Source organism: Carettochelys insculpta, chromosome 4 (genome assembly GCF_033958435.1).
Source record: "Carettochelys insculpta isolate YL-2023 chromosome 4, ASM3395843v1, whole genome shotgun sequence".
NCBI lineage: Eukaryota > Metazoa > Chordata > Testudines > Carettochelyidae > Carettochelys > Carettochelys insculpta.
The window spans coordinates 112,466,306-112,491,922 of record NC_134140.1 but is presented as its reverse complement, the minus strand read 5'-3'; the positions used below and the strand labels follow the sequence as shown (position 1 = coordinate 112,491,922).

The window sequence follows — 25,617 nt, the reverse complement described above, 5'->3', positions numbered from 1 at the left end:
TGAGGCTTTGGATAAAACGAGGGTAAAACAATAGGTTCGTTAATATGAAACTCAGAAGAAACTTTAGGAACAAAGGCTGGATGCAGCCGTATAGTTACCGCCTCCTTGGAAAATACTGTGCAGGGTGGCGTTGCCATAACTGCTGCAAGCTCGCTCACCCCGCGAGCTGACGTGATTGCGAGAAGGAAGGTCGTCTTTATCGTAAGGAGGCGGAGGGAAACCGTGACTAAAGGCTTGAACGGTGGTCCCGTTAGCGCACTAAGCACCAGGTCCAAGTTCCACGAAGGTGGAAGCGGTTTCCGAGGGGGGTATAGGTTTACCAACCCTTTGAGGAACCTGGTAACCATGGGATGGGCGAACACCGTGTGCCCTTCCTCTTCGTGTCTGAACGCCGAAATGGCGGCAAGGTGGACCTTTAACGAGGATAGTGAGAGTCCTCCTCTCTTGAGGTCCAGTAAATACTCTAATATTACAGGTATAGGCACCGAAAGGGGGGCTAACTGTTTGGTAGAACACCATGCCATGAAGCGAGTCCACTTCTGCTTGTAGGTCTTCCTGGTGGAAGCCCTCCTGCTACTTTCTAGGACTTGTTGCACTTCCTCCATACATGTGCTCTCTAGGGAGCTGAGCCATGGATTAACCACGCTTGTAGTCGCAGGCCTTGGGGGTGCGGATGCACTATGGCAGTCATCCAGATACGGGAATATAAATACCCCCTGTCTGTGCAGGTAGGCTGACACCACTGCCAAGGTCTTGGTGAAGACTCTGGGGGCCGAGGAGAGGCCGAATGGTAGGATCTTGTATTGAAAATGTTCTTTGCCTACCATGAACCGGAGGAATCGTCGGTGAGCCGGATGGATAGTTATGTGAAAATACGCGTCTTGTAAGTCGAGGGCTGCGAACCAATCTCCATCGTCCAGTGCCGTAAGGATGGAGGCGATTGTGGTCATCCGAAAGCGTTGCTTGCGCAGGTACTGGTTGAGGCCTCAACCTTGAGGCCGGTTGAGATCTAAGATGGGCCTCCAGCCTCCTGTCTTTTCTCTGTGAGGAAGTATATGGAGTAGAACCCTTTCCCTTGCAGTCGCTCTGGCACTCTTTCCACTGCCCCTATGAGCATAAGATGGTCTACCTCCTGCTTGAGTCTCGCTTCGTGGGAGGCAACCTGCAGGTGGGGCCTGGGTGGAGGTCGTGGCGGTGGGAGTGACTGGAAGGGGATCGCGTACCCCATGGCTATGATCTCCAGCACCCATTTGTCTGTGGTGATCCTTTGCCACTGGTCGTAGAATGGTCGGAGGCGATGGTGGAATAACAGCTTCGGATGACATTGTGCGATGGTAGTGATGGCGCAGCCCTGGATCTGTGCGTGAAACTTGTGGCCTTTGGCCCTGCCCCGAGGACGCATGGCTCTGTTGGGAATGTCGCCTGGGAGTTCTATATTGTTGATGCTGTTGATGTCGCCCTAGCTCGTAACCCCTGTGGTACTGGGGACGCTGTGGCTGATACTGGTACCGTCTTTGCTGAGGGTAGTACTTTTTCTTTCTGTATGGAGGGGTGTAGATCCCTAAGGTCCTAAGAGTGGCTCTTGAGTCTTTACTGGAATGAAGGACCGAGTCAGTTGATTCAGCAAACAGCTTCTGCATGTCAAAGGGGAGATCAACGATCTTCGCCTGCAGATCCCTCGGTATACCTGATGTTTGGAGCCAGGACTCCCTTCGCATTACCACTGCCATAGCTGTTGAGTGTGCTGCTGTGTCCGCAACATCCAGGGCGATCTGAACTCCCGTCCTCGAGGCTGTGTAGCCTTCTTGCACGATAGCCTTGAGCACCGGCTTCTTGTCCTCTGGAAGCAAGTCCATGAGGGAGGTTAACCTAGAGTAGTTGTCGAAATTGTGGTTCGCTAGATGTGCTGCGTAATTTGCCATTCTCAACAGTAGGGTGGAGGAGGAGTAGACCTTTCTGCTGAACAGCTCTAGTTTCTTGGCATCTTTGTCTGTTCCCCCTGTTTTGAACTGAGACGTTTTTGATCTCTGTTGAGACGATTCTACCACCAGAGAATTTGGTTGCGGGTGGCTGAATAGGAACTCCATGCCCTTTGCCGGCACGAAGTATTTCTTGTCCGCTCTCTTGTGGACAGGCAGAATAGTGGCAGGGGTCTGCCATATCGTGGTGGCGGACTCCAAGATTGCTTCGTCAAGCGGTATGGCTATTTTAGAGGAGGCCGGAGGTCTCAGATTTTTAAGGAGCTTATGGTGCTTCTCTTGCACCTCTGCTGTCTGGATGCCTTGCGCGAAGGCCACCCTTTTAAACAGCCCTTGGAACTGTTTGAGATCGTCCGGAGGATGGACATCCCCCGGGGCCGTAGCCTCATCCGGGGAGGACAGCGAGAAACCGCTAGGGTACGCCTCTCTGGACCCCTCCGGGTCCTGTTGACGGTGGTACATCCGCTCGCTAGAAGCTTGCGAGGGAAAATCCCGGGGTTCCAGAACCAACTCCCCCTGAGATATCTGAGTCTCTGTCCCCGTTCGCGATTGCCCTCGGGGATACGGAACCGTCTGTGGGGATCTGTCCCTGGTAGTACGCCTATGGTGTCTATGCCCCGCATGATAGGGGCGACCATGGCAACACGGGCACTGCTCCTGGGATGGTGACCTGGACCACTCCCTTGGTGCATACCCCCTACGTCTGGGGGAGCGAGATCTTCTGGAGACATGGGACGCTGGAGAGACTGATTTGTGATAGTACTCAAGTGGCTCGAAGCCCAAGAAGGGCGAAGGTGGTCCAAGCCATGGGGAGGCTGGCTGTAGAAATGGAGATGGGGGCTCCGGATAGGCTAGGGGTGACCCCTGCCTTCTCGTTGGAGTCCGCAGCACGAGCGGAGGGCTCAGAGAAAGCAGCTCTGCAGCCCTGTCCGGAGAGGGACTGCGGTGCCGTGTTTTCTGTGCTGCCTTTCCCCTCCCCTGTGGGGGTGGCTCCGCCCCGACGCGTCGGGGATCTCGGCCCCGTAGTCTGCACCGCGCTCGGCACGCTCCTCTGCGGTGCCGCGTGGGCGGTCTCCCCCGGTGCCTGCAGGCTGCGTGCCTGTGCGCTCTGCACTGCCGGTTCCCCGGGGGTCGGTGCCACTGTTTGTGGAGCCGCCGGTTCCAGCGCTTGCTTGGCCGCCGCCCTGCCTGCGGTGCGGGGCAGCTATTTGATCATCGGAGGCTGAACCTCCGCCACGTGCGTCTCCGTGCCGCCGACGATCAGCTGTAGCTGGGGCTGGGGGCTGTACGCTCCACCCGTCCCGCTCGGTGTTGCTGCTGGCAGGGATCAGGTTGGGGAGATTTTCCTCTGTTTTTGCGCTGATGGGGTTAGGGACGCGGCTTTCCTTTTATGGGCCCCGGAGGGTCCCTCCTGCTGCGGCCACTCCAGCACATCTGGCTGGAGGGCCTTGTCGAACAGCAGCATTTTCAGCCGCATTTCCCTGTCCTTCCTTGCTCTGGCTGTTAACTTGGCACAGAAGGAACATTTCTGAGTGACATGGGATTCCCCCAAGCACCTTATACACTGACTGTGCCCATCAGACGCTGGCATTGCCTCGCAGCACGACTCACACTTCTTGAATCCTGAAGAGGACATTGTGGTGAGTCTTTGAGTTGTTAATAGGGTACTTAGCACCTTCTCTGTGCTTGTTCCCCTCTCGGATAAAGCCTGCCGCGGTAGGAGGGCTAATGGCCCTAGGCTCCTGGCCTCCGGTGCTCCACTTGTTACTAGGATTGGAAGCTTTGAATTCCTTCCCTTTCTTTGTTTTTTTTTTGAAAACAACAACCGACTAACTTAATCTAAGACTGAAGAAACTTTAAAACAATTAAAAATGTTAAATACGCTAACTCTGGCCGTAGCCTGAGCAGATTCTGTCTGCAGCCGATGGCAGTTAAAGAGGAACTGGCAGGGACTGGATCGCGCACGTGGCCAGGAGCGCGCAAGGGAGCGGCGCGCACCGGTGCATGTGCGGTCTGGCAGAAACTGCTTGGAAGATCCCACCTGCGGTGCCGGGGCGAGCCCGACACCTAACGTGGAGCACCCACGGGGACACTCGAAGAAGAAGCTTCTGTTTTGCTTTGGTGTTTTTTCAGAAGTACTTACAACTTTACACATTTCAATATTCTGCTCACTAGTTTCTAAGTTATAACACTCAAGTGTGGCCAATAAAATGATGCTAGTTAACAGCACAGGAAAGGACTCCAGTTTGACCATAATGCTGCTGACTTAGCTGTGTCTACACTATCCTGGAAGATCAACCCACTCAGGGTTGAACTTCTGGTATTCGATTTTGCATGCCTGGTAGCAACGCGTGAAATCGACCTATGAGGGTCAGCAGCTGACCCCTGACCTCCTCGCAGGATCTGAGAAGCAAGGGAGGTTGATGGAGGAAACTCTCCCGTCGACCTTCTTCACTGAGGATGGTCAGGTAAGTTGATTGCAGATACGTCAGTTCTAGCTATGCAACTGCTATAACTAGAACTGCGTATCTGCAATTGACTTACTTTCCCTAATGTAGACATAGCCTTACATTAAGTGGTAAAAACTGAAAAGGGCTTCTGGAGGGTTGCTGAACCTAGTCTCTGTTCAGTACCAGACATTTCACAGAGCTTCTTTGAACAAACAGGTCAGCAGTAACTTCAGCTGATGACTTTGTGTGTTGGGTGCTGTACATGATACAGAGATAATCCCTGCTTTCAACAGCTCACAGTCTAAATGTCACCACAATGGAGAAATGAGGCCATGGCAAACTTCAGAGTTGGGGATAACTCTGTGGTCTGCTTGATTTAAATCACACACCCTCCTTGTGGGCCTTCAGAAAACCTGAATAGACAAGAGAGAGTGGAGGACTGAACAGGAAGTAGCTAGTCTAAAACAAAGCAAAGCTTGTGCCAGTTTCTTGTTGCTAAAAATGGAAATCAAGACATATAGATAGCAAAGAACAACATCTTGGCATTGTCTGGGAAAAAGGATTGCTTGCCTTGCATAAGGCTTTTGCGTAGGTGGACGGGGCACACAGTGGAGTTCTCAAGCCTTCAAGACTGCCGCAAGAATCAAAGGAATTTTAGCTGTCTGCAAAAGGTGCCTTAGCTATTGGTTTTGAGCAATCTGCTGGAAGCTCAGATTAATTTCTGTGGCAAGGTCCATGGTTTCAGTGGTACATTAATTTAGCAGACTAGAAAATCTGTGGTGGCTTTATTTACATCCTGAAAACTGAGGCTTTGATTGGATTAAATTACGAAAATGAAGCATACCAAAGGGCAGCCCCTGATATTTAGCTCAGTGTTCAATTCAGTTTATTTTATGCTAAATCCTCATTTTCTCTTTTCAATATGCTAGAATTGTGCATTGATAACACAACTATATCACAGATATCACATGGTGGTTTGGACATGCACGTGGTGTATACACAGTGGTGTGGGAAGGGCATGATGGTTCACAATTGAGAGATAAAACCATTAACTGAATGTGTATGCACAACTGATTGGATATTAAATGTGTTAACAATGGTGATATTTAAACTCATCATTGGTTTTCACATCTCATTACATTAACAGGAGAAATTCAAACATACACAGCTACTTTTTCAGGCTCTCTGCAGACCCAAGCAAACACAAATAGAAGAGATGTGCCTTCTTCATATTTTAAAGTGCTGTTTTTTCCCTGTGACCAAAGAAATGTTTTTTAAAAATAAGAGACAACAGTTTACATTTCAAAGCAGAGTCTCACAGCAAGGGACAGACTGCACAGTTAATTGTCTAGCGGAGAACTACCAAATATTTGGGGTCATTACTATAGATGGTGCAACAGTGAAAATTACTTTCAACAGAACTGAGAGGCAAACCACTGTTACGCTGGCTGCAAAGTAGGCAGCTCAAGTGTTTAAACCTGACTAGAATTACTTAAAAACAGGAGACAGATTTCTTGAGGTAAAAGGGGAGAAATCTTGGGAGGGAGCAGCCAATGTGATAATTTCTCGCTTTAACCATTCCTGTTGTAGGCATGTATGGCACAGGGAAATATCTATTTCAAACCAAGCCCAGGACTTGCTTTCTGTGGTTAAATGAACTGCTGATTAACTCTGAGTTCCTAAATCTCTTTCACAAGCATAACAGGGACTGTGCTTTATATCACAGCATCAAAGTTCAGAACAAGAGCTGATGATTAGATTTGATTTTAACAAATAGGGAGGAACTGGTTGAGAATTTGAAAGTGGAAGGCAGCTTGGGAGAAAGTGAATCATAGGGCTGGAAGGGACCTCAGGAGGTCCTCCACTGAACCTGCTTCAGCACATCCACATCCTTTTTATATTGGGGGCCCAAAACTGGACACAATATTCCAGATGTGGCCTCACCAGTGCCGAATGGAGGGGAACAACTACTTCTCTAGATCTGCTTGAAATGCTCCTCCTAATGCACCCTAGTATGCCGTTAGCCTTCTTGGCTACAAGGGCACACTGTTTACTCATACCCAGCCTTTCATCCATCATAACCCTTAGGTCCCTTTCCGTCATACTGCTGCTAAGCCAGTTGGTCCCTAGCCTGTCCCGACCGTCAAACCAGCTTTCTATCCATCTTATAGTCCAAGGATCCAAACCATATTTCCTTAATTTATGGGCAAGAATGTTGTGGGAGACTGTAAAATGACCATGAAATCAGAGAGTTCAAGATTCTAAGAAATGGTGGAAGGGAGAAGAGCAAAATAGAGACAATGGATTTCAGGAAGGTAGATTTTGGTAAACTCAAAGAGCTATTAGGTGAAGTCCCAGGGGAAGCAAGACTAAGAGGAAAACAACTAAAGCGAGTTGGCAGTTTTTCAAGCGGACATTATTAAGGGCCCAAAAGCAAACCATACCGCTACATAGGAAAGATAGGAAAGCATGGTAGAAGACTACCTTTGCTTAGTCAGGAGATTTTGCACGATCTCATAATCAAAAGGGAGTCATGCAAAAAGTGGGAATTAGTAGAAATTAGGAAGAATGAATATAAGCGAACAATATATGTACGTAGGGGCAAGATTAGAAACGTAAAGGCACAAAACAAGTTCAAACTAGTGAGAGACAAAATGGGTAACAAGAAGACATTCTATAAATATATTAGAAGCAAGAGGAAGACCACAGACAGGGTAGGCCCACTACTCAGTGAGGAGGGAGAAACAGTATTAGGAAACTTGGAAATGGCAGAGATGCTTAATGACTTCTTTGTTTTGTTCTTTATCAAGAAGTCTGATGAAGAAATGCCTAACATATTGAATGCTAGTGGGAAAGGGGTAGGTTTAGAATATTAAAAAAAGAACAAGTTAAAAATTACTTAGAAAAATTATATGTCTGCAAGTCACCAGGGCTTGAGGAAATGCATCCTACATTACTCAAGAAGCTGACAGAGGATGTGTTGGAACCTTTAGTTATCATCTTTGAAAAGTCCTGGAAGCTGGGAGAGACTCCAGAAGTCTGGAAAGGGCAAATATAGTGCCCATCTTTAAAGAGGGAAAAAAGAACAATCCAGCAAACTACAGATCAGTCAGTTTAACTTCTATGCCAGGAAAGATAATGGAGCAAGTAATTACAGAATTCATCTGCAAACAACTGGAATAAGGTGATAGGTAACAGCAAACATAGATTTGTGAAGAATAAATCATGTCAGACTAATCTGACAGCTTTCTTTGACAGGATAACAAGTCTTGCGGATAGGGAAGAACTGGTGGATGTGGTATACCTAGACTTTAGTAAGGCATTTGATACAGTCTCGCATGATCTTATCAATAAACTACGCAAATACTACTTAGATGGGACTACTATAAGGTGGGTACATAACTGTCTGGATAACCATTCTGAGAGAGCAGTTATTAATGGTTCATATTCTTGTCGGAAGGGCATAACAAATGGGGTTCTGCAGGGGTCTGTTTTGGGACTAGTTCTACTCAATATCTTCATCAACAATTTAGATATTTGCACAGAGAGTATGCTTATTAAATTTGCAGATGATGCCAAGCTGGGAGGGTTTACAACTGCTTTGGAGGATAGAAGAAATGATCTGAGGTAAACAGGATGAAGTTTTATAAGGACAAATGCAAAGTGCTCCACTTAGGAAGGAACAATCAGCTTGACACATACAGAATGGAAAGCGACTGTCTAGGAAGGAGTACTGAGGAAAGCGGTTCAGGGGTAGTAGAGGACCACAAGCTAAATATGAGTCAGCAGTGTGTTGCTGTTGCAAAAAAAGCAGACATGATTCTGGGATGCATTAACAGGAGTGTTGAGAGCAAGACATGGGTAGTCATTCTTTTGCTCTACTCAACACTGATTAGGCCTCAATTGGAGTAGTGTGTCCAGTTCTGGGCACCACATTGCAAGAAAGATGTGGAGCAACTGTGAAGGTCCAGAGAAGAGCAAGAAACATGATAAAAGGTCTCCAGCACATGAGCTATGAGGGAAGCTGAAAGAATGGGCTTGTTTAGTTTAGAAAAGAGAAGACTGAGAGGGGACACGAGAGTGGTTTTCAAGTACCTCAAAAACGTTTACAAGGAGGACAGAGAAAATTGTTCTCCTTGGCCTCTGAGGATAGCACAAAGAGCAATGGGCTTAAACTAGGGCAAGAGAGGTTTAGGCTGGGCATGAAGAAAGACCTCCTACCTGTCAGGGCGGTTAAACACTGGAATAAATTGCCTAGGGATGTTGGGGAATCCCCATCACTGGAGATATATAAGAGCAGGTTAGATAAACATCTATTGGAGATGGTCTAGATGGCACTTGGTCCTGCCAGGAAGGCAGGGGATTAACTCAATGACTTTCCGAGGTCCCTTCCAGTTCTAGTGTGCCACAATTCTATGACTACATCTGGAATGAGACACCATTGCCCAGATTCTTCACTGTTTCTGGAACCCTGTTCATCTAACAGCCAGAATAAAAGCAAATAGTTTTCTTTACTGGAACACATTTGAAATTAATTGCTCAACATCACTAAATACCACCTGAGAAACATGCTGCTCATTCTTTCCTCACATCCAGTCTCACAGATTTTAATCTTTTTTTTACAGCTGCTGGTTTTCACTCACTAGTTGCTGTAAGTATTAGACCCACACTTCTAACCAATAAAACCTGTAGTCTGTGAAACTCCTGACAGCTGAAGCAGACACCTCAAGGTGACATCTCTGCAGGAAGGTAGTGAAATTCTAGCTGCACTTAGCATTTGTCACTGAAAATACACCACACAGATGCTAAAGCAATTAAAGTAAGCACAAGTGGCTCCAAAACCATAACCTAGCATTCAAAATCCAGTCACTGAGGAAAGACATTGACTTCTGAAGAGAGGTAGAGAGTCATGTGCAGACAGGGGGGCTTAAGTCTTAGTTTTCACAGTAAATGTTTTGAAAACACATACGTAAGTGTTTTTCATTTTAATTCTCAGTTCTCTCCCCATTTCAAGATGGAACATGTTTCCACTTCATATGGGAAATTATGTAAACCCCGTCATGGAATCCCCTTTACAAATTCATCACCGACGACACTGTGCAACCTAAAGAGATGCAGAAGTATGGTTTGTCAAAAGAAAATTAATTTATTTGAAGTTCTTGTATATTTCCAACTATTAGTATTTGAAATCTCCCTCCACAGCATTGCCTAATTAAATAAAAATTAACTCTTTCCTTGATCCACTGACAGAAAAAAATGAAACAGAGGCAGCTGTATCTCTGCTGAGCTTCCTTTCTGTAAACTGACGTTAACAAGACTATAAATAATTAAACTATTTCGGACATTTGCTAAAACATTAGTTATTCTGTACTTAAAAAACATGCTTATGTTCATCAAATCAGATCATCTGTCAATACATTTGTGCATTGAGACATTTTACTAGTTTTTTTTTCTTTCTTTTGTCAATGATAGTGAAACCCAGATAAATAAATATTAAAATATTATCTTTCTACAGCCTAAGTTCATGAAGTCCAGAAACCTCAGTGTTAAGGCTGGACTACTATTTTGGCTCACATCATAAGGCCTAGGTAAAGTAGTATGTAAAGACAGTTTCATTATAGTTTGTTCCTCAAGTTTTTGAGGTGGAGGTCTTTCACATAGAAAAAGAGAAGGGTAAACTTGAAGAAGTAGGAAGATTGCACTGTAAAACCAAAAAAATTGGCAGGTGGACCCAAGAGCAGGTGCAGATCTTGAAACTACATTTACATCCTCTTTCTAAACTGACCATATTCCAAAGTTTCTTTAAGCATTAACTTCTTCTCTGCAGCATGTATCAATAAAGTAAATAATCATAACTAAGAAATAATTGAAGTTGAAACCATAGATAGACAGGCATTGGACTGGGAGGCTACATCTACACGTGCCCCAAACTTTGAAATGGCCACGCAAATGGCCATTTCGAAGTTTACTAATGAAGCGCTGAAATGCATATTCAGTGCTTCATTAGCATGCGGGCGGCAGCGGCACTTCAAAATTGCCGCGGATTGCTGCCACGCGTCTCGTCCAGAAGGGGCTCCTTTTCGAAAGGACCCCACCTACTTCGAAGTCCCCTTATTCCCATGAGCTGACATATTGCATAACCCTCGACATATTGCAAAGTTCCCATGAGCTGATGGGAATAAGGGGACTTCGAAGTAGGTGGGGTCCTTTCGAAAAGGAGCCCCTTCTGGAAGAGACGCGCGGCGGCAATCTGCGTCAATTTTGAAGTGCCGATGCTGCCCGCATGCTAATGAAGCACTGAATATGCATTTCAGCGCTTCATTAGTAAACTTCGAAATGGCCATTTGCGTGGCCATTTCGAAGTTTGGGGCACGTGTAGACACGGCCGGACTCAGCAGACATGGATTCAATTACCAGCTCTACCAGTAAAAAAGTTGGAAAATAACTTTACCTCTAGTTTTCTCATCTCTAAAATGGGGATAATGATACTCTTTTCTAAAGTGCTTTGAGCTATACAAATAAGAAGTCCTTCCACTGTAAAAAGCCCTAAACCTCAAAATATGATTGCCTAGGTATGGAATACAGCCACTTCACTCAGACCATGCTGCTCTCCTTCACTTAGTATTTATTAATCAAGCCAGTTACACATCTGTACTCAACCTAAATTAGGTCCATTGTTATGCTGTGAAATAAGCATACTGTTGGATCTATACAGTTGACATTATTTCCTATTTAATTAGAATTAGGTATTCGTCAGTTAATTTAGTCATATTGTATCTTGACATATTGCAAAGTTCCATACAAATTGACTAAGAAATTAGATGTTTTTATGACTATGAAAAAACATAATTAGTCATCTTATTGAATTAATATTTTTACAGTTATGTCAATGTACCTAATCCTCGTTCATTGTTATGCTTCCCAAAAATACTGCTCTCTGTGGCTACGTCTACACGTGCACCCAACTTCGAAATAGCTTATTTCGATGTTGCGACATCGAAATAGGCTATTTCGATGAATAACGTCTACACGTCCTCCAGGGCTGGCAACGTCGATGTTCAACTTCGACGTTGCTCAGCCCAACATCGAAATAGGCACAGCGAGGGAACGTCTACACGGCAAAGTAGCACACATCGAAATAAGGGAGCCAGGCACAGCTGCAGACAGGGTCACGGGGCGGACTCAACAGCAAGCCGCTCCCTTAAAGGGCCCCTCCCAGACACACTTTCATTAAACAGTGCAAGATACACAGAGCCAACAACTAGTTGCAGACCCTGTATATGCAGCACGGACCCCCAGCTGCAGCAGCAGCAGCCAGAAGCCCTGGGCTAAGGGCTGCTGCCCACGGTGACCACAGAGCCCCGCAAGGGCTGGAGAGAGAGTATCTCTCAACCCCCCAGCTGATGGCCGCCATGGAGGACCCCGCTATTTCGATGTTGCGGGACGCGGATCGTCTACACGTCCCTACTTCGACGTTCAACATCGAAGTAGGGCGCTATTCCCATCCGCTCATGGGGTTAGCGACTTCGACGTCTCGCCGCCTAACGTCGATTTCAACTTCGAAATAGCGCCCAACACGTGTAGACGTGACGGGCGCTATTTCGAAGTTACTGCCACTACTTCGAAGTAGCGTGCACGTGTAGACGCAGCCTGTATGTATTAAAAACTCTTTCCCACCATGCTAAAAGGCACTTCTCTGCAGAAACACTACACAACCAAAACTAGTTTGAAAGTTTTAGGCTTTGCCAATCAGGAGATGGAAAAAAACTTGCTAAAAAATTCTTAGATTTGTCCCACTCTCCTCAGGAAAACTATCCTGAATGAGATATGGCATGTAAGATTTAAGGAAGATTAATTCCTTTCTGGGGAAGCTTGGGTGAGGAATGGGCAGGGAGTTAGTTTTAAAATGAGGTGCTAGCTTCAACACTAACTATAAGGCAGCTACCACTCCATAATGGTTATGCTTGCTTGTTTCTAACATGGTCTTCTTCTCTGAAGACATTAATACTGCTTAAATTAAAAGACATACAAAATAAACAAGGGCCTGCTTCACTAAAAGCATTATATGGCATCTTAGCCTTGTGTTATAACACTTTCTGGATATACTTTAAGGTTTATGGCTACTGTAATCTGTAAGGAGTGGATATATGAAAAGATTTGTTTTACTCTTCACTTTTTACTTCAGATGTGGAGGATGATTTACAAGACCAACAGCTTTGTGTCTCTGCTCAACTTTAGAATCAGGTTTATCCTGTAAACCAATTTGCTGGGATGCATTAGTAGATGGTTAGAAATGGGTTTGGTTCTTGTGAAGTTATCCAGACAATAATGACCTAGTATTTCTGAGGAAAAACACACTACAGATACTAAGAACAAATTTCCATAGCACAGTTAGGGGGTTTCACTGATGGCAGTTGGAAGACTTACCTAGAGAAGCCCATGAAGGGGCCTGCCAGATATCATTGAGTTGCCAGTACAGTGCTCCCATTGTGTGCCCCTCTCCATTAATTATCTCACTTTGACTACGCCGATAGAACTCCGTTTCTGTCTTTGTACACTGGGCTTGCATAACCTTGTGAAGCAAATACGTTAAAACAGTATTATTTGACCAACTATACTTAGACCATAACGAGAGAGAGAGAAAAATAGCAGATAAGTGCAAGAGAGAAAAACAAACAAGACTTCTCTTGCACTCTCTGAGCTGCACTGTAACTAAAAAGCACGACCCTGACCAGAGGGTCTCAGAGAGGTGTTGTGTGTCAAGAAGGTGCAATCTTTCCCAACTTCGCTGCCTCTCATGAGTCCAATCTGCTCTCTGGGTGAGTGGAGAGAGTCCAGGCTCAACGTCTTCTTGCCTCTCCCATTTTCTCTAGAGTAATTTATGCTGCATGGAACTATTCTCCTGAGGTGATCACTAGTCCTTGGGAAACTCAAGAGGCTTTTTGTGCTGTTTTCTCCTCTGCAAAGGGCTAGGGACACATAAACTTACCCCATATTAAATTATATTGTAAATTCTTCAGGGAAAGGACACTCTTATTACTACCTGTCTCTTCAGTGCCTAACAGACTGACCCAGGCTAGGCCCTGTAGCTGCTAATAACTAGGATGGCCATGTTAGATATAAGCATCTGCCCCAGATTGTGACACTCTGTTACCTGAGTGAGGTAAATTGTATCTTTGAACATTTTTTTCGGATCTGTGTTCTGGGGCAGCCTGAAGTGAAGTCCAGCCTGATGAAGCATTTGGTCATTACCAGCTGCATGGTGCTGTCGATGGAGGGAAAAATTGCTTGTATAAGACCAGTCCTCTGCAGAAGAGACCTTTGAAAGACACAGAAAGAGTTGAAAACAGACCATAAGGAAATGCCGTGGCACTTTACAGACTAACAAATATTTTGGAGCATAAGCTTTCATGGGCAAAGACCCACTTCATCAGATGCATGATTTGGGGGTTCCAGAGGAGGGTCCAAATTTATAGGCTCATGAAAAGGAGGGAGTCCCAGTCAAGAGAGAGACCAGAGTTGACAAGGTCAGTTCAGTCACGGAGGATGTGGCCCATTATGAGCAGGTAATGAGGAGTTGTGAACATCAAGAAAGGAGAAACCAGGTCAATTCAGTCAGGGAGGATGTGGTCCATTATCAGTAGCTAATGCGGAGGTGTGAACATCAAGAGAGGAGAAACTGCTTTTGTAACTGTCCAAATTGTTGCAGGATACAACAAAAAAAACTTCAAGAACAGACTTCAAAGAGAAACTGCAGGGCTGCAGCTCATTCACAAATTTGACATCAACAACCAAGGATTGAACAGAGACTGGGAGTGGCTGGCTAATTACAAAAGCAGTTTCTCATCTCTTCTCTTGATGTTCACACCTCTGCATTAGCTACTGATACTGGACCACATCCTCCCTGGCTGAATTGACCTGGTTTCTTCTCTCTTGGGGTGCGTTTACACTAGCCAGCTACTTCAAAGTAGTCAGCACAACGTCGAAGTAGCACACATCGCGTCTACACGCACCGTGTGCTATTTCGACACTGAAATCGACGTTAGGCAGTGAGACGTCGAAATCGCTATTCCCATCCGAAGATGGGAATAGCGCCCTACTTCGATGTTCAACGTGTGTAGACAATCCGTATCCTGCTACTTTGAAATAGCAGGGTCCTCCATGGTGGCCATCAGCTGAGGGGTTGAGAGACGCTCTGTCCAGCCCCTGCAGGGCTCTATGGTCACCCCGTGCAGCAGCCCTTAGCCCAGGGCTTCTGGCTGCTGCTGCTGCAGCTGGGGGTCCATGCTGCATGCACAGGGCCTGCAACCGGTTGTCAGCTCTGTGGATCTTGTGCTGTGCAGGGCAAGTGTGTCTGGGAGGGGGCCTTTAAGGGAGTAGCTTGGGGCTTTGCTGGCCCCTTATTTCGACGGGGAGCGCTTGTGTGTGTGGACGCTCCACATTTCCTTCCGGAGCAGCTGCTTTTGATGCTCCCTGTCGCTACTTCGATGTTGAACATTGATGGCACCAGCCCTGGAGGACGTGTAGATGATTTCCTTACTTTAAAATAGGCTACTTCGACGTAGTGTGCTAGTGTCAACGTAGCCTTGATGTTCACAAATCCACATTAGCTGCTCATAATGGGCCACATCCTCCGTGACTGAACTGACCTAGTCAACTCTGGTCTCTCTCTTGACTGGGACTCCCTCCTTTTCATGAGCTTATTAATTTAGACCCCCCTCTGGAACCCCCACTCATGCATCTGACAAAGAGGGTCTTTGTCCACAAAAGCTTATGCTCCAAAATATCTGTTAGTTTATAAAGTGCCACAGGACAAAACTGGGGTTGTGTTGACAAAACTCATGGAGCGTCCACACTAGAAATGCGTTCTGTCAAGAAGCCGTTCGACAGAATGCAGAAGTTTTCTCGGGAGAGTTAAGTCACTCCTGTATGAGTTATAATGCCTCTGTCGACAAAACAATAGTGTAGACATGCCTGTGGGCCCTTTTTCAACAGACAGGGTGTTGCTGTCCAGTTGGCTGTTCTGTTGACCAAGTTGGGCAGTCTGGCCGCTCTCTGTTGACAGAGGGTGTTGATGGGGAGATCCTCTATTAGGTGTGGACACATTTTGTCGATAGAGGGTCTGTTGGGAAGTATGTCCCGACAGTAACTTCTGTCAAAAAAACTCTGTAGCCTAGACCCAGGTGCTGACAGAAATGAAGAAGATCTCTAGGTAAGCTCATCTTTATTACCAGCAAAAGCTGGTCCAGAAAAAAATGTTTCCTCACCCCTGCACACACCTTGTCTCTCTCATATCCTGAGACCAACACAGCTACAGCAATGCTGCTTCCAAAATAAAACACAGGGTCATGAATCTGCCAGTAGCCAGCTTGCATTTATGACAGCAAACCACAGAACTCGTGCATTTTTGCTTCTCATCCAAAGGAAGTGGAGGTAAGAGGTGGCCAATCAAGAGTTAAGTTTGTGATGAAAGATGACAGGAGTGAACAATCAGTGTCTTAATACTTTGATCAATACAAGTGCTTGGATTTAAAGAGTTCAAAAGGGTGTCACTGATTGTTTAAAATTGGAAAAACAATTTGAGAAGCATGATAGCCATGCTATGGACTCTTGCTCTGCCATAATGACTGCTGGTCATGAATTGTGACTGTAGGTATTTACCTTGGCTACAGTGAAAGATGCATGTCTCAAAAAACTGGAAGGGACCTTGGGAGGTCATCTAGTCCGGTCCCCAGCCTTCTTGGCAGGGCCAAGCAGCACCCTGATGGATTTTTTTTTTTTTAAAAGCATATTTGCCCCAGATCCTTAATTGGCCTTCTCAAGGATTGAGCTCACAATCCCAGGTTTAGCAGGCAAATGTGCAAACCACTGAGCTACCCCTCCACCCCAATGGAAACAGGACAAAGATGGGAGGATGTGGACTTGAACCTGGGTCTGCTGAGCCTGAGAAGAACCAAATTTAACATATTAAAAGGCAAAAGATGCACATCCCACTCTGTGCTCCTCACAGTAAACCTAATATTTACCTAACATTTCCTCTTAAATAAGCAACATTTAAACTACAGTCATGGACCCAGAATTTCTTGGACATGTTTCATTGTCAAGACCACATGGGCCCAGGGAGGGAGAAAGCTATGAAAACAGACGTTGTACCTTACCTTTTCCAGAGTACTGAAGGAGGGCCAGGACTGAAATCCATACTCCGAGGCAAACCGAGTTTTAGGATACATTGTCCAGTTCCAGCAGTCACTGAGATAGTCATAAAAGTGAGTGTCACCATAATGGTTGTCATAAGGGTTTTGGGCGAGCCAGCCTTCTATAACAGACTCCTGGCCATTTGTGGGACTGGATAGGATATAGGGACGGCTCTTATCCTCCTGGATAAACAAAACAAAACACACCATCACTGAGAGACTGATTCTAACATTTCAATACCCAGACCTTACTTTGGGAAGTGAAACCAAAATCTCTACAACAATGCCTAGGAAACATTTTGCTTTTGTGCCATGACATTTATCATCTCCTTCATGCTTAATCGCTGGCATGAATTCCTGGAAGCAGAGGGCTAGCAGGCTATACTGTTGCTTTGCATTTCTACAATTCCTCCTCCCACTTATGTTACATGACTCAGACTCTCAGATACCACAGGTACGAGCCAGATGCTCCCACTGAAGAAGTGGGGAGGGAGAAAACTGAGCCAGGAGTTCACTGCCCCCATCTACTGCAATTAGCAAAACTGGCTGGAGACATTCATGAGGGAGAAATATTCTGCATTCTGTTCAAGTGGTGTCATAAATTACCTCCTCTCCTCACAGTGCAACAGGGATACCACTAGGGGACCTGAACTTGTGTGATGTGCAACATCTCCCAGTTGCCCCCTTGGGGCCCTGTGGCTATGCACTGCTCCTTGCTAAAAGTGGTATGAAAAACTGCACAATTCAACCCTTATTTCACAACTAGCACTTTATTAAGCCCAGGTCAGGAAGGGAAGACTACCCTTGGCATGCCAACGCTGGGTGCGAAGTAATGAAGTTATAAAGCAGGAGGAATCCAGCTACTTCTTGCCCATGGAAGCTTGTTGGCCTCATCGGCTAGTACAATGCAGGCTTCCTCACCTCATTCTCAATGGAGAGGAATTTGGAAACTAAAGCACAGTTTGAAAAATTTTGGCAAAAAGGGACTCTCTTGCCTCAGATAATGGGATTTGCTATCTTTAACTGTATTGACATTATTAACAGCAGCTATTTAATCATTTCTACTGCAAAACAAACAAAATTGTCATTAACATTTCTGTTCCTTTAAGTAAAATCAATACTTGTGCATTGGCAATGCTAAGATTTTTCCCTTTCCCACTCCTCCCCACCTTGTTGCAGGCAAACTACAAGCCTTAGGGAAGATCTACACGGGACTGAAGGTGTACACTGGACCAGCAATTGCACAGCTGCAACTGATGTATCTTTGATCGAGTTGTCTCATCATCCTCACTGAGAGAGGTCAATGGGAGAAATCATCCCGTCAACTGCCCTCACTCCTCATGACCACACCTCTGACCTGTGGTATACAGGAGTTCACACAAAAATTTGTCATGGTTTCTTCTGACCCTAAAGATCTACCTAACTACACATTTCACGTGAAGCAGATGCTCGAGCAATTGACTAGACTGGAGACACTGAAGTCAAATTGGGGTGACTAAATGGAGAAAACATAACATGCCTACCAGAAGCATTTCACTAAACCATCTGCATGCATAGTAACCCAACAAGTGCAAGTGATCACAGAAATGAGAGAAACTCACAAAACCTAAAATTACTGATATACAATGGGTACGTTTTCTTGCACATGTTGATTATTGGAGAATTATGCCCTGAACAGTAACTAAAATACATATCTTTGTACTCCTGTTCAATGTGTTGATGCTAAAATAATTACAGCAGTTAAGGTAAAGTCAGTAGCATGTGATCAAAAATGACAACACCGGTACTGTCTTTAGATTACATGTCGATTGCCTGGATTGGTGCATGTAAATTCCTGGTGGTATGCCTCAATGCAGGGATTCCCAACCTACGGTTTGGGACCCGAACCTAGGTCCCCATTAGATTTTCTAAGGGTCGCTGGTCAGGTGGTTCTAAGCCACATGCGGCTTTTTAAGGAGTCATTTGCGGCTCCCGCCACTGTCACTGCTCACTGCTTCAGCTCCCAGTCCCTGCCTTGCTGCGCTGAAATGGAACTCAATTTAATGGCTGGCAGGAAGGATCCAGCTACAAAACCAATTAAATCGAGCCCCATTTCCATACAGCAGGGCAGGGAACTGCCTGTACGGCAGGTGGGGGAAGGGGGTAGGAAGGCTGGAGGGGGAGCCATGCGTAGGAGGCAGCGCCAGCAGCCCGGTGAAGGAGCAGTGGAGGACAGCAGCGGAGTTCATGTGAGGCAGACAGGGGGGCGTGGTTTGGGGCTGTGAGGTGTTTAAGCCTGGGAGCTGGGGTGAATCAAGATTTAAAAAACAATTTTTCCCAGGGGAAAACCTCCCCCCGACCACACCCTCAGTTTTGAATTGCCTTGAGTCACAAAATCTTACTGAATTGTCAAATGGGTCACTGTCTCAAAAAGGTTGGGAACCGCTGCTCTACTGTAACGTTAGCATAGCCAGTTTAGTCGAACAGCACCGTACAGTACTCTAAAACATCCCATGAGTTAGCAAGCAAGAGGGACAAACTGTAGGGCAGAAAATTCATATTTCTCGGTAAAAGAGAAATGTGTTAGTTGGCAGTATGTCAGTGTCACTTTGCATATCTCTGTACTGCACGCTGTATATTTTACCGACAAGAAAGATCCAGGCATTCATCTGTTATTCAGGCATTGCTCTCTCCAGAGCTACTCAGAAACGAAATGCCATGTAGAGCAACTTATTCTTTGCTGCTGTCCCAGAGGCAAATTTCAGTCCATTCCCTCTCTGAAGTCAACAAGAGTGGAGTTTCATTGCAAGGAGAAAGAGAGTTCTTCAACAGAAGGATTGGCAGGTTCCCTTCTACCCTTGCACTCTGGGGGGGCAGGTACTGCCTGATGTTGACGAGACTCCTCTAGAAGGCCAAGCTTTCATTCCAAGCATAGAAGAGGTAAACCAGCTTGCCGCTGTCTCCTACTGAGAACTGCTGCATCAAGGTTGGGAAAGAGGAATTCTTACTATCCCTCTAATAGATTTCCTCTTTCATCAGCCTTTATCCTCTGAGCAGCCAAAGGTACATTAGGATTTGACAATCCTTTTGGAATGCAGCATTTACTCTGGAATTACTTCAGTGGAACCTTATTAAAATGGAGTGAATATTCTTCCTGATGCATCTACCCTGAGAATTTTATGCAGGTCTTGCATCATGTGAAACTCAACTGGTGTAAGGAAGAGCACACACGGGCCTTTCTACCCCCATGTCCTCTAAGCGTGCTTTATGTTCCTACCATAGTCAGTGGCACTGGTAGCAAATTACAGGTCTCATTTTTGCATTCTAGTTTTATGCAGAACCCACAGGAAGTGAAAGTCCAGGAATTTGGAATTTTCAATCCATTCTAAGTAGAATTTCACTGTAAATAACTTCATTGCAAGCAGGTACCAGTGTATGAAACCAAACAAAGCTTTGTAAGTCCCAGAACATGGACAAAAGCTGCAAAAATTGCAATGAGAATTTGTAAAACATAATCATAAAAGCCTTCATCACATCTTTTATGTATTGCAGCCAGCATGTCCATGCAGCTTCTGTAAATCTGTTCCCTTAAAAAAGTGAAGGAAATGTTGCCCAAATTGCAAGGTTTAAAACCTTTTATAAGACAATCTGGAGGTGCGAGCTTCACCCCTGAAAATTTCACTTACAGCCAGAACAACTTCTCGGATGTTCTTCACATAAAGTGTCACGTAGTCTTTGATATAAATTTCCACCTCAGACTGTGCTATGGAGAACCAGTTGCGTGCAATTGCTGCCTCATTTTCATTGTTTCCGCTCCATAAAATGATGGAAGGGTGAGATTTTAATCTCTTTACCTGAAATAGAAGTCACAGCTTCAAAATGAAAATTCAATTATTTCCCTTTAAAGGGACATTTTTAATGTTTATGCAAGTTGCCTGGAGTTTACATAACAGAGTAAAGGCTAGGTTACCTGGCATCCACATAACCAGCAGGCCGGCCAATTACCCTGTTGTAGCTGGCTGCCACGGGACCTGTTATCTGCCTGGGGCTGGTAGAATGGCCGGAGACAGAGGGTGGCGCAGGGGCAGAGCAGGGCTAGATAGTGGCTCCTGCTCAAATAACCGGAACATTTTATTATATGGCATCCCAGGGGAACTGGGGATGCCAAATAATAAAGCTTGTACTCTACCAGCTGATTTCAAAACCTGCTGCAGTAAACTTCATGACAAGAAGTAGGAGTGATTCCAATGGACACAGTACTGTTACAGTTATGGGAATAAGGAACCAATGCTGCAAATGGACATGTCAGTACCTTCTCCCCATCAGGAATCATAATGGCTTCAATGGGAACATTCACGGGAATAAAGTCACTCATAAGTCTGAAGAACCAAGTCTTAAATCTGCATGTTTTTGGAAACTACTAGAAATTCTCATTTATGGCAGACTACAGAAGAATGAAATACTTATTTGTTTTCATCTTTACTTTTCCACCAGGTGTAAGAGGGCACATTTTTCTACTCACAAAAAAAACTCAACTGCCTTGCCTGGCAGAAAAATAATTTTTAAAAATTAATAATAAAATGAGGCAAGTCCAAGACCAGCTACATATATAATCACCTTGTTTCCTGAAATATGTATGAGCAGAGGTAAGATGTGGAGTGGGCAGCTAGGAGAAGGGAATATCACTTAACTCCTAGGATAACCTCTAAGTTCTTCTGCCCACCATGGTCTGCCTCGTTTCTCTAGAGGCTTCACTCTGTGTTGTGCTTTTCTGCGTCTGTTATGTGAGTACACAACAGACTGCTGTCTTTACAGCAGCTCATGTCAGGCAATGAGTAATGAAAACTAAACAGAACTACACAGTTAATACAAGCGTATGGGAATATGCATCTTTGATGCAACTGAACAACATACCTGATGAGCAACTTCTGCTCTTACTGATTCTAAGTAGCTGTGGTCAGTAGGGTAAAGGGCACATGCAAACATAAAATCCTGCCAAATCTGTACAGGAAGAAAACATAAAATCTGTCAGCAAGTATTTTCTATACTTGAGCAATATATAGTCGCAGTGCACACAAACTTTGGTTCATATGGAATTATTTACCTTAAACAGAAGACAAGGTAAAATTTTTTAAGTTATTGTACATAAATACTGGAAATGTCAACAAAGTAGATACATTCTAAAGCTCAACTTTCATGTGGACATATACGCCCAACAGATTTCTTCAACTGCAAAGTTTTATACCATTTCTTCATTATTATGAGACAGATTTTTCCACCTTATTCAAGGTTTCCAAGTAGCTCCATTATTTTCAGTAAGAATAGTTGGAAGCTGCATACTACTCACTGTGGATATAGGTGAAAGACTCTAACCATAAGTGAACAAAAGTTCTATGGCTTTTATGGTGTTTTATGCATACTCGCATAAGTACAGCAAGAAATCCCCATTGCCTATGAGTAGAAAAATGTCATTACACTGCTGTGTTTATTTGTCTTACGATTTAAAGTACAGCTACTGTCGCACCCCAGGAATGCTTCTTAATACAACGCAAAAAACGCAAGATCAGATTAAATTAAAACACTAAAAAAAAAGTAGCATCAAAGGAAATCCCCCATTCATCAGAAGGAAAAAAAATCCCAGATCCTCCCACAATTCAAACTTTGTCTTAAGAGAAAGAATGGGCACGAAGCCTCTTAGGTCAATAATAAAAAGATGAGTTATGGCACCTCATATATCTATCTATCTTGCTTCATAACTAGTGCAAGATTATTCCATACAACATATTTTGTTATCTTCTGTCCAGTTTAATTGCAGCTGACACAAATCACTACTGGGATTTACAACCCATCCTGGACAATGATCCCCCACTTTCACAGGCCTTGGGAGGCAGACCAGTCCTTGCCCACAGACAACCTGCCAACCTGAAGCAAATCCTAACCAGCAACTATACACCGCACCACAGTCACTCTAACTCAGGGACCCATCCGTGCAACAAACCTCGTTGCCAGCTCTGCCCACATATCTACACCAGCAACACCATTACAGGACCTAACCAGATCAGCCACACCGTCATGGGTTCATTCAGCTGCACATCTACCAATATAATTTATGCCATCATGTGCCAGCAATGCCCCTCTGCTATATACATCGGACAAACTGGACAGTCTCTATGTAAAAGAATAAACGCACGCAATCAGATATCAGAAATGGCAATATACAAAAACCCGTAGGAGAGCACTTCAATCTCCCAGGCCACACAGTAGCAGACTTAAAAGTAGCTATCCTACAGCAAAGAAATTTCAGCACCAGACTCCAAAGAGAAATTTCTGAGCTACAATTCATCTCCAAATTCGACGCCCTCAGCTCAGGCTTAAACAAAGACTGCAAATGGCTGGCTAAATACAAAAGCAGCTTCCCCTCCCTTGGTGTTCACACCTCCAGATCAACTGCTGGTAGTAAGCCTCACCCTTGCTGACTGAGCTAACTTTGTTATCCCCACCCTTGCTCTGGCTTATTTATACGTGGCCCTGCAGATTTCCAACACCAGCATCTGATAAAGTGAGTCTGTGCTCACGAAAGCTCATGCTCAAAACTTTTCTGTTAGTCTATAAGGTGCCACAGGACCCTTCGTTGCTGTTACTTCCTCTTGACAACTATTCCACACATGCTATAATCAGATTTCCATAGAATCATAGACTCCTAGGGCTGGAAGGAACCTCAAGAGGCCATCTAGTCCCACCCCCTGCCTAAAGCAAGATCAACCCTATCTAAATCATCCCAGACAGGACTTTGTCAAGCCAGAACTTAAAAACCTCCAGGAATGGAGATTCCACCACCTCTCTAGGTAATGCTTCACCACCCTCCTGGTAAAAGAGTTTTACCTAATATCCAACCTATACCTCCTCCTCTGTAACTTCAGACCATTGCTCCTTGCTCTGCCATACAACACTACTGAAAACAGTCTCCCTCCGTCCCTTTTAGAGCCCCTCTTCAGGAAGTTGAAGGCTCCTATCAAATTGCCCCTCACTCTTCTCTTCTTCAAAAGTAAGCCCAAATCCCTCAGCCTTTCCTTATAGGTCATGTGCTCCAGCCTCCTAATTATTTTGCTTGCCCTCTGCTGGACCCTCTCCAATGCATCCACATCCTTTCTATACTGGGGGGCCCCAGCACTGGATGCAATACTTCAGATACGGCCTTACCAGTGCCGAATAGGGGGGAATAATAACTTCTCTAGATCTGCTGGAAATGCTCCTCCAAATGCACCCCAATATGCCATTAGCCTTCTTGGCTACAAAGGCACACTGTTCACTCATATCTAGCCTCTCATCCACTGTGATCCCCAGGCTCTTTTCTGCTACACTGCTACTTGTACAGTTGGTCCCCAGCCCGCAACAATGTCTGGGACTCCTGATGTTCAAGCTGAGTTTTTCTTCACTTATTTTTAATGCAATGAATTCTACCATCTTGGGCCATCCCAGACAATTTACCTTCCTCCATGATGTTCACACCCTGTAGATATCTCCATGAAAATTTAAGAAATTCTCTTAACTATCGTAACACTATTTTAATGATTATCATCAAAAAACAGAAATGAAAGTGAACCAATATCAATTACACATTGATTGAACCTGTAATTCAACCAAGTAAGACCCAAACAAGCTGTTTGGTGTCTCATAAAAAGATATTCTGAAGGAAAAAAATGAACACACTTTGGTCCAATGAGTATGATATCCATTAAAAGGTGATATCCATTTCTACCTGTTCACCTGCTCCTGGAGCAGGTTAAAGTTGTCATGATTTTGAGACAGGACTTTGTCAAGCCAGAACTTAAAAACCTCCAGGAGCATGTTCACCTGCTCCAAGAGCATTAGCTCTGCTGCCTTGCTCTGACACTAGCATTTCCTATTTGTTTGGAATACAGGAGCTGAATTGCCTTGTTTATATTTTTTTACCATTATTCCTAGTTCATCGCAGATATCATAGAATTCATCTTGTTCGTATATTCCTCCTCCCCAGACACGAAGTGCATTCATGTTAGCATCAACTGTAGACTGCAGGAGGAGCTTTAACCTGATAAATACAAAGACCTAAATTAGGAGAGCTAGCAGCTGTATGAAATTACACTCTCCCCACCCTCCAAAAACCTAGAGAGGTGGGAGACACCTATAGGCTTGTATCCGTTTTCTTTCTTTTTTCTTTTCTTTTTTCTTTTTTAAAGTCCTATGTATGTATATGAGTATCAGGCAGGCCAAGATTTGTAACCGTGACAGAAAGACCATTATGACACCTTAGAAATGTGTATAGAAGTTCACTGCATTTGCAAAGCTAAATTCCTGCAAATAAAAAGTCTCAGACCTGCTAATACCAAACAGACACTTGATAACGAAGTGCTACACGCAGTAAAAAGCGCTTGCAGAATTGGCCATAAGATCATTGTGCAGGTTCTATCCCAGACTACAGCCTTCAAAAATGTTTTATTTTAAACATGTACACATTATATTTATCCAAGTAGCTCCTTTGCCTTATCTTCTTTTCCTTTACTCTTTTTCATATAACTATTACCTTGAATTTTAATCATTTGCCAACTATTTTTGAAACATATCTTGGAGACTTTTTTCTCTTCTACATTTACAAAGCATATTGATAGAGTCAAAAAATGAACAGATGCATCACGGTACCCTGAATGACACTTTTAAATAACATTGGACCCAATTCTGCGAACCTCAGTCACTCTGAGTAGATGCCTTACCCTACAAGTGGTCCCACTGCTAACAACCTAAGGGCAGCAGAATCAGGCTCTGAGGATTAGCATTACTACTAAGGTCCCCTAAATCCCTCAAGCAACAACAACATCAGAACACCATCTTTGTGCAAAAGCCAGCTATCTTCCCCTTCAGTGACCTGATTTCTACCCCCATTACTCAAACTTCAGAAGGGAGTTCCACTGTTTATGCTCATAGGAATGCTCGTAGAGTAAGCACTATTCATCATGAAGAAGGAGGGACAGACTCTGG

General features: G+C 44.6%; 1 protein-coding gene across 1 annotated transcript in view; it reads right to left on the bottom strand.

Moving 5' to 3' along the window:
* MANBA (mannosidase beta) overlaps positions 1-25,617 on the bottom strand; it is a 66,980-nt gene that overhangs the window by 12,851 nt on the left and 28,512 nt on the right. Inside the window, exons 9-14 of the mRNA XM_074993499.1 lie at positions 24,556-24,673; positions 21,517-21,603; positions 20,289-20,456; positions 16,588-16,806; positions 13,584-13,748; positions 12,857-13,001 (exon numbers count right to left, since the gene is read on the bottom strand). Of these exons, the coding sequence (XP_074849600.1) occupies positions 12,857-13,001; positions 13,584-13,748; positions 16,588-16,806; positions 20,289-20,456; positions 21,517-21,603; positions 24,556-24,673 (902 nt within the window). The remainder of the gene's footprint in view (positions 1-12,856; positions 13,002-13,583; positions 13,749-16,587; positions 16,807-20,288; positions 20,457-21,516; positions 21,604-24,555; positions 24,674-25,617) is intronic.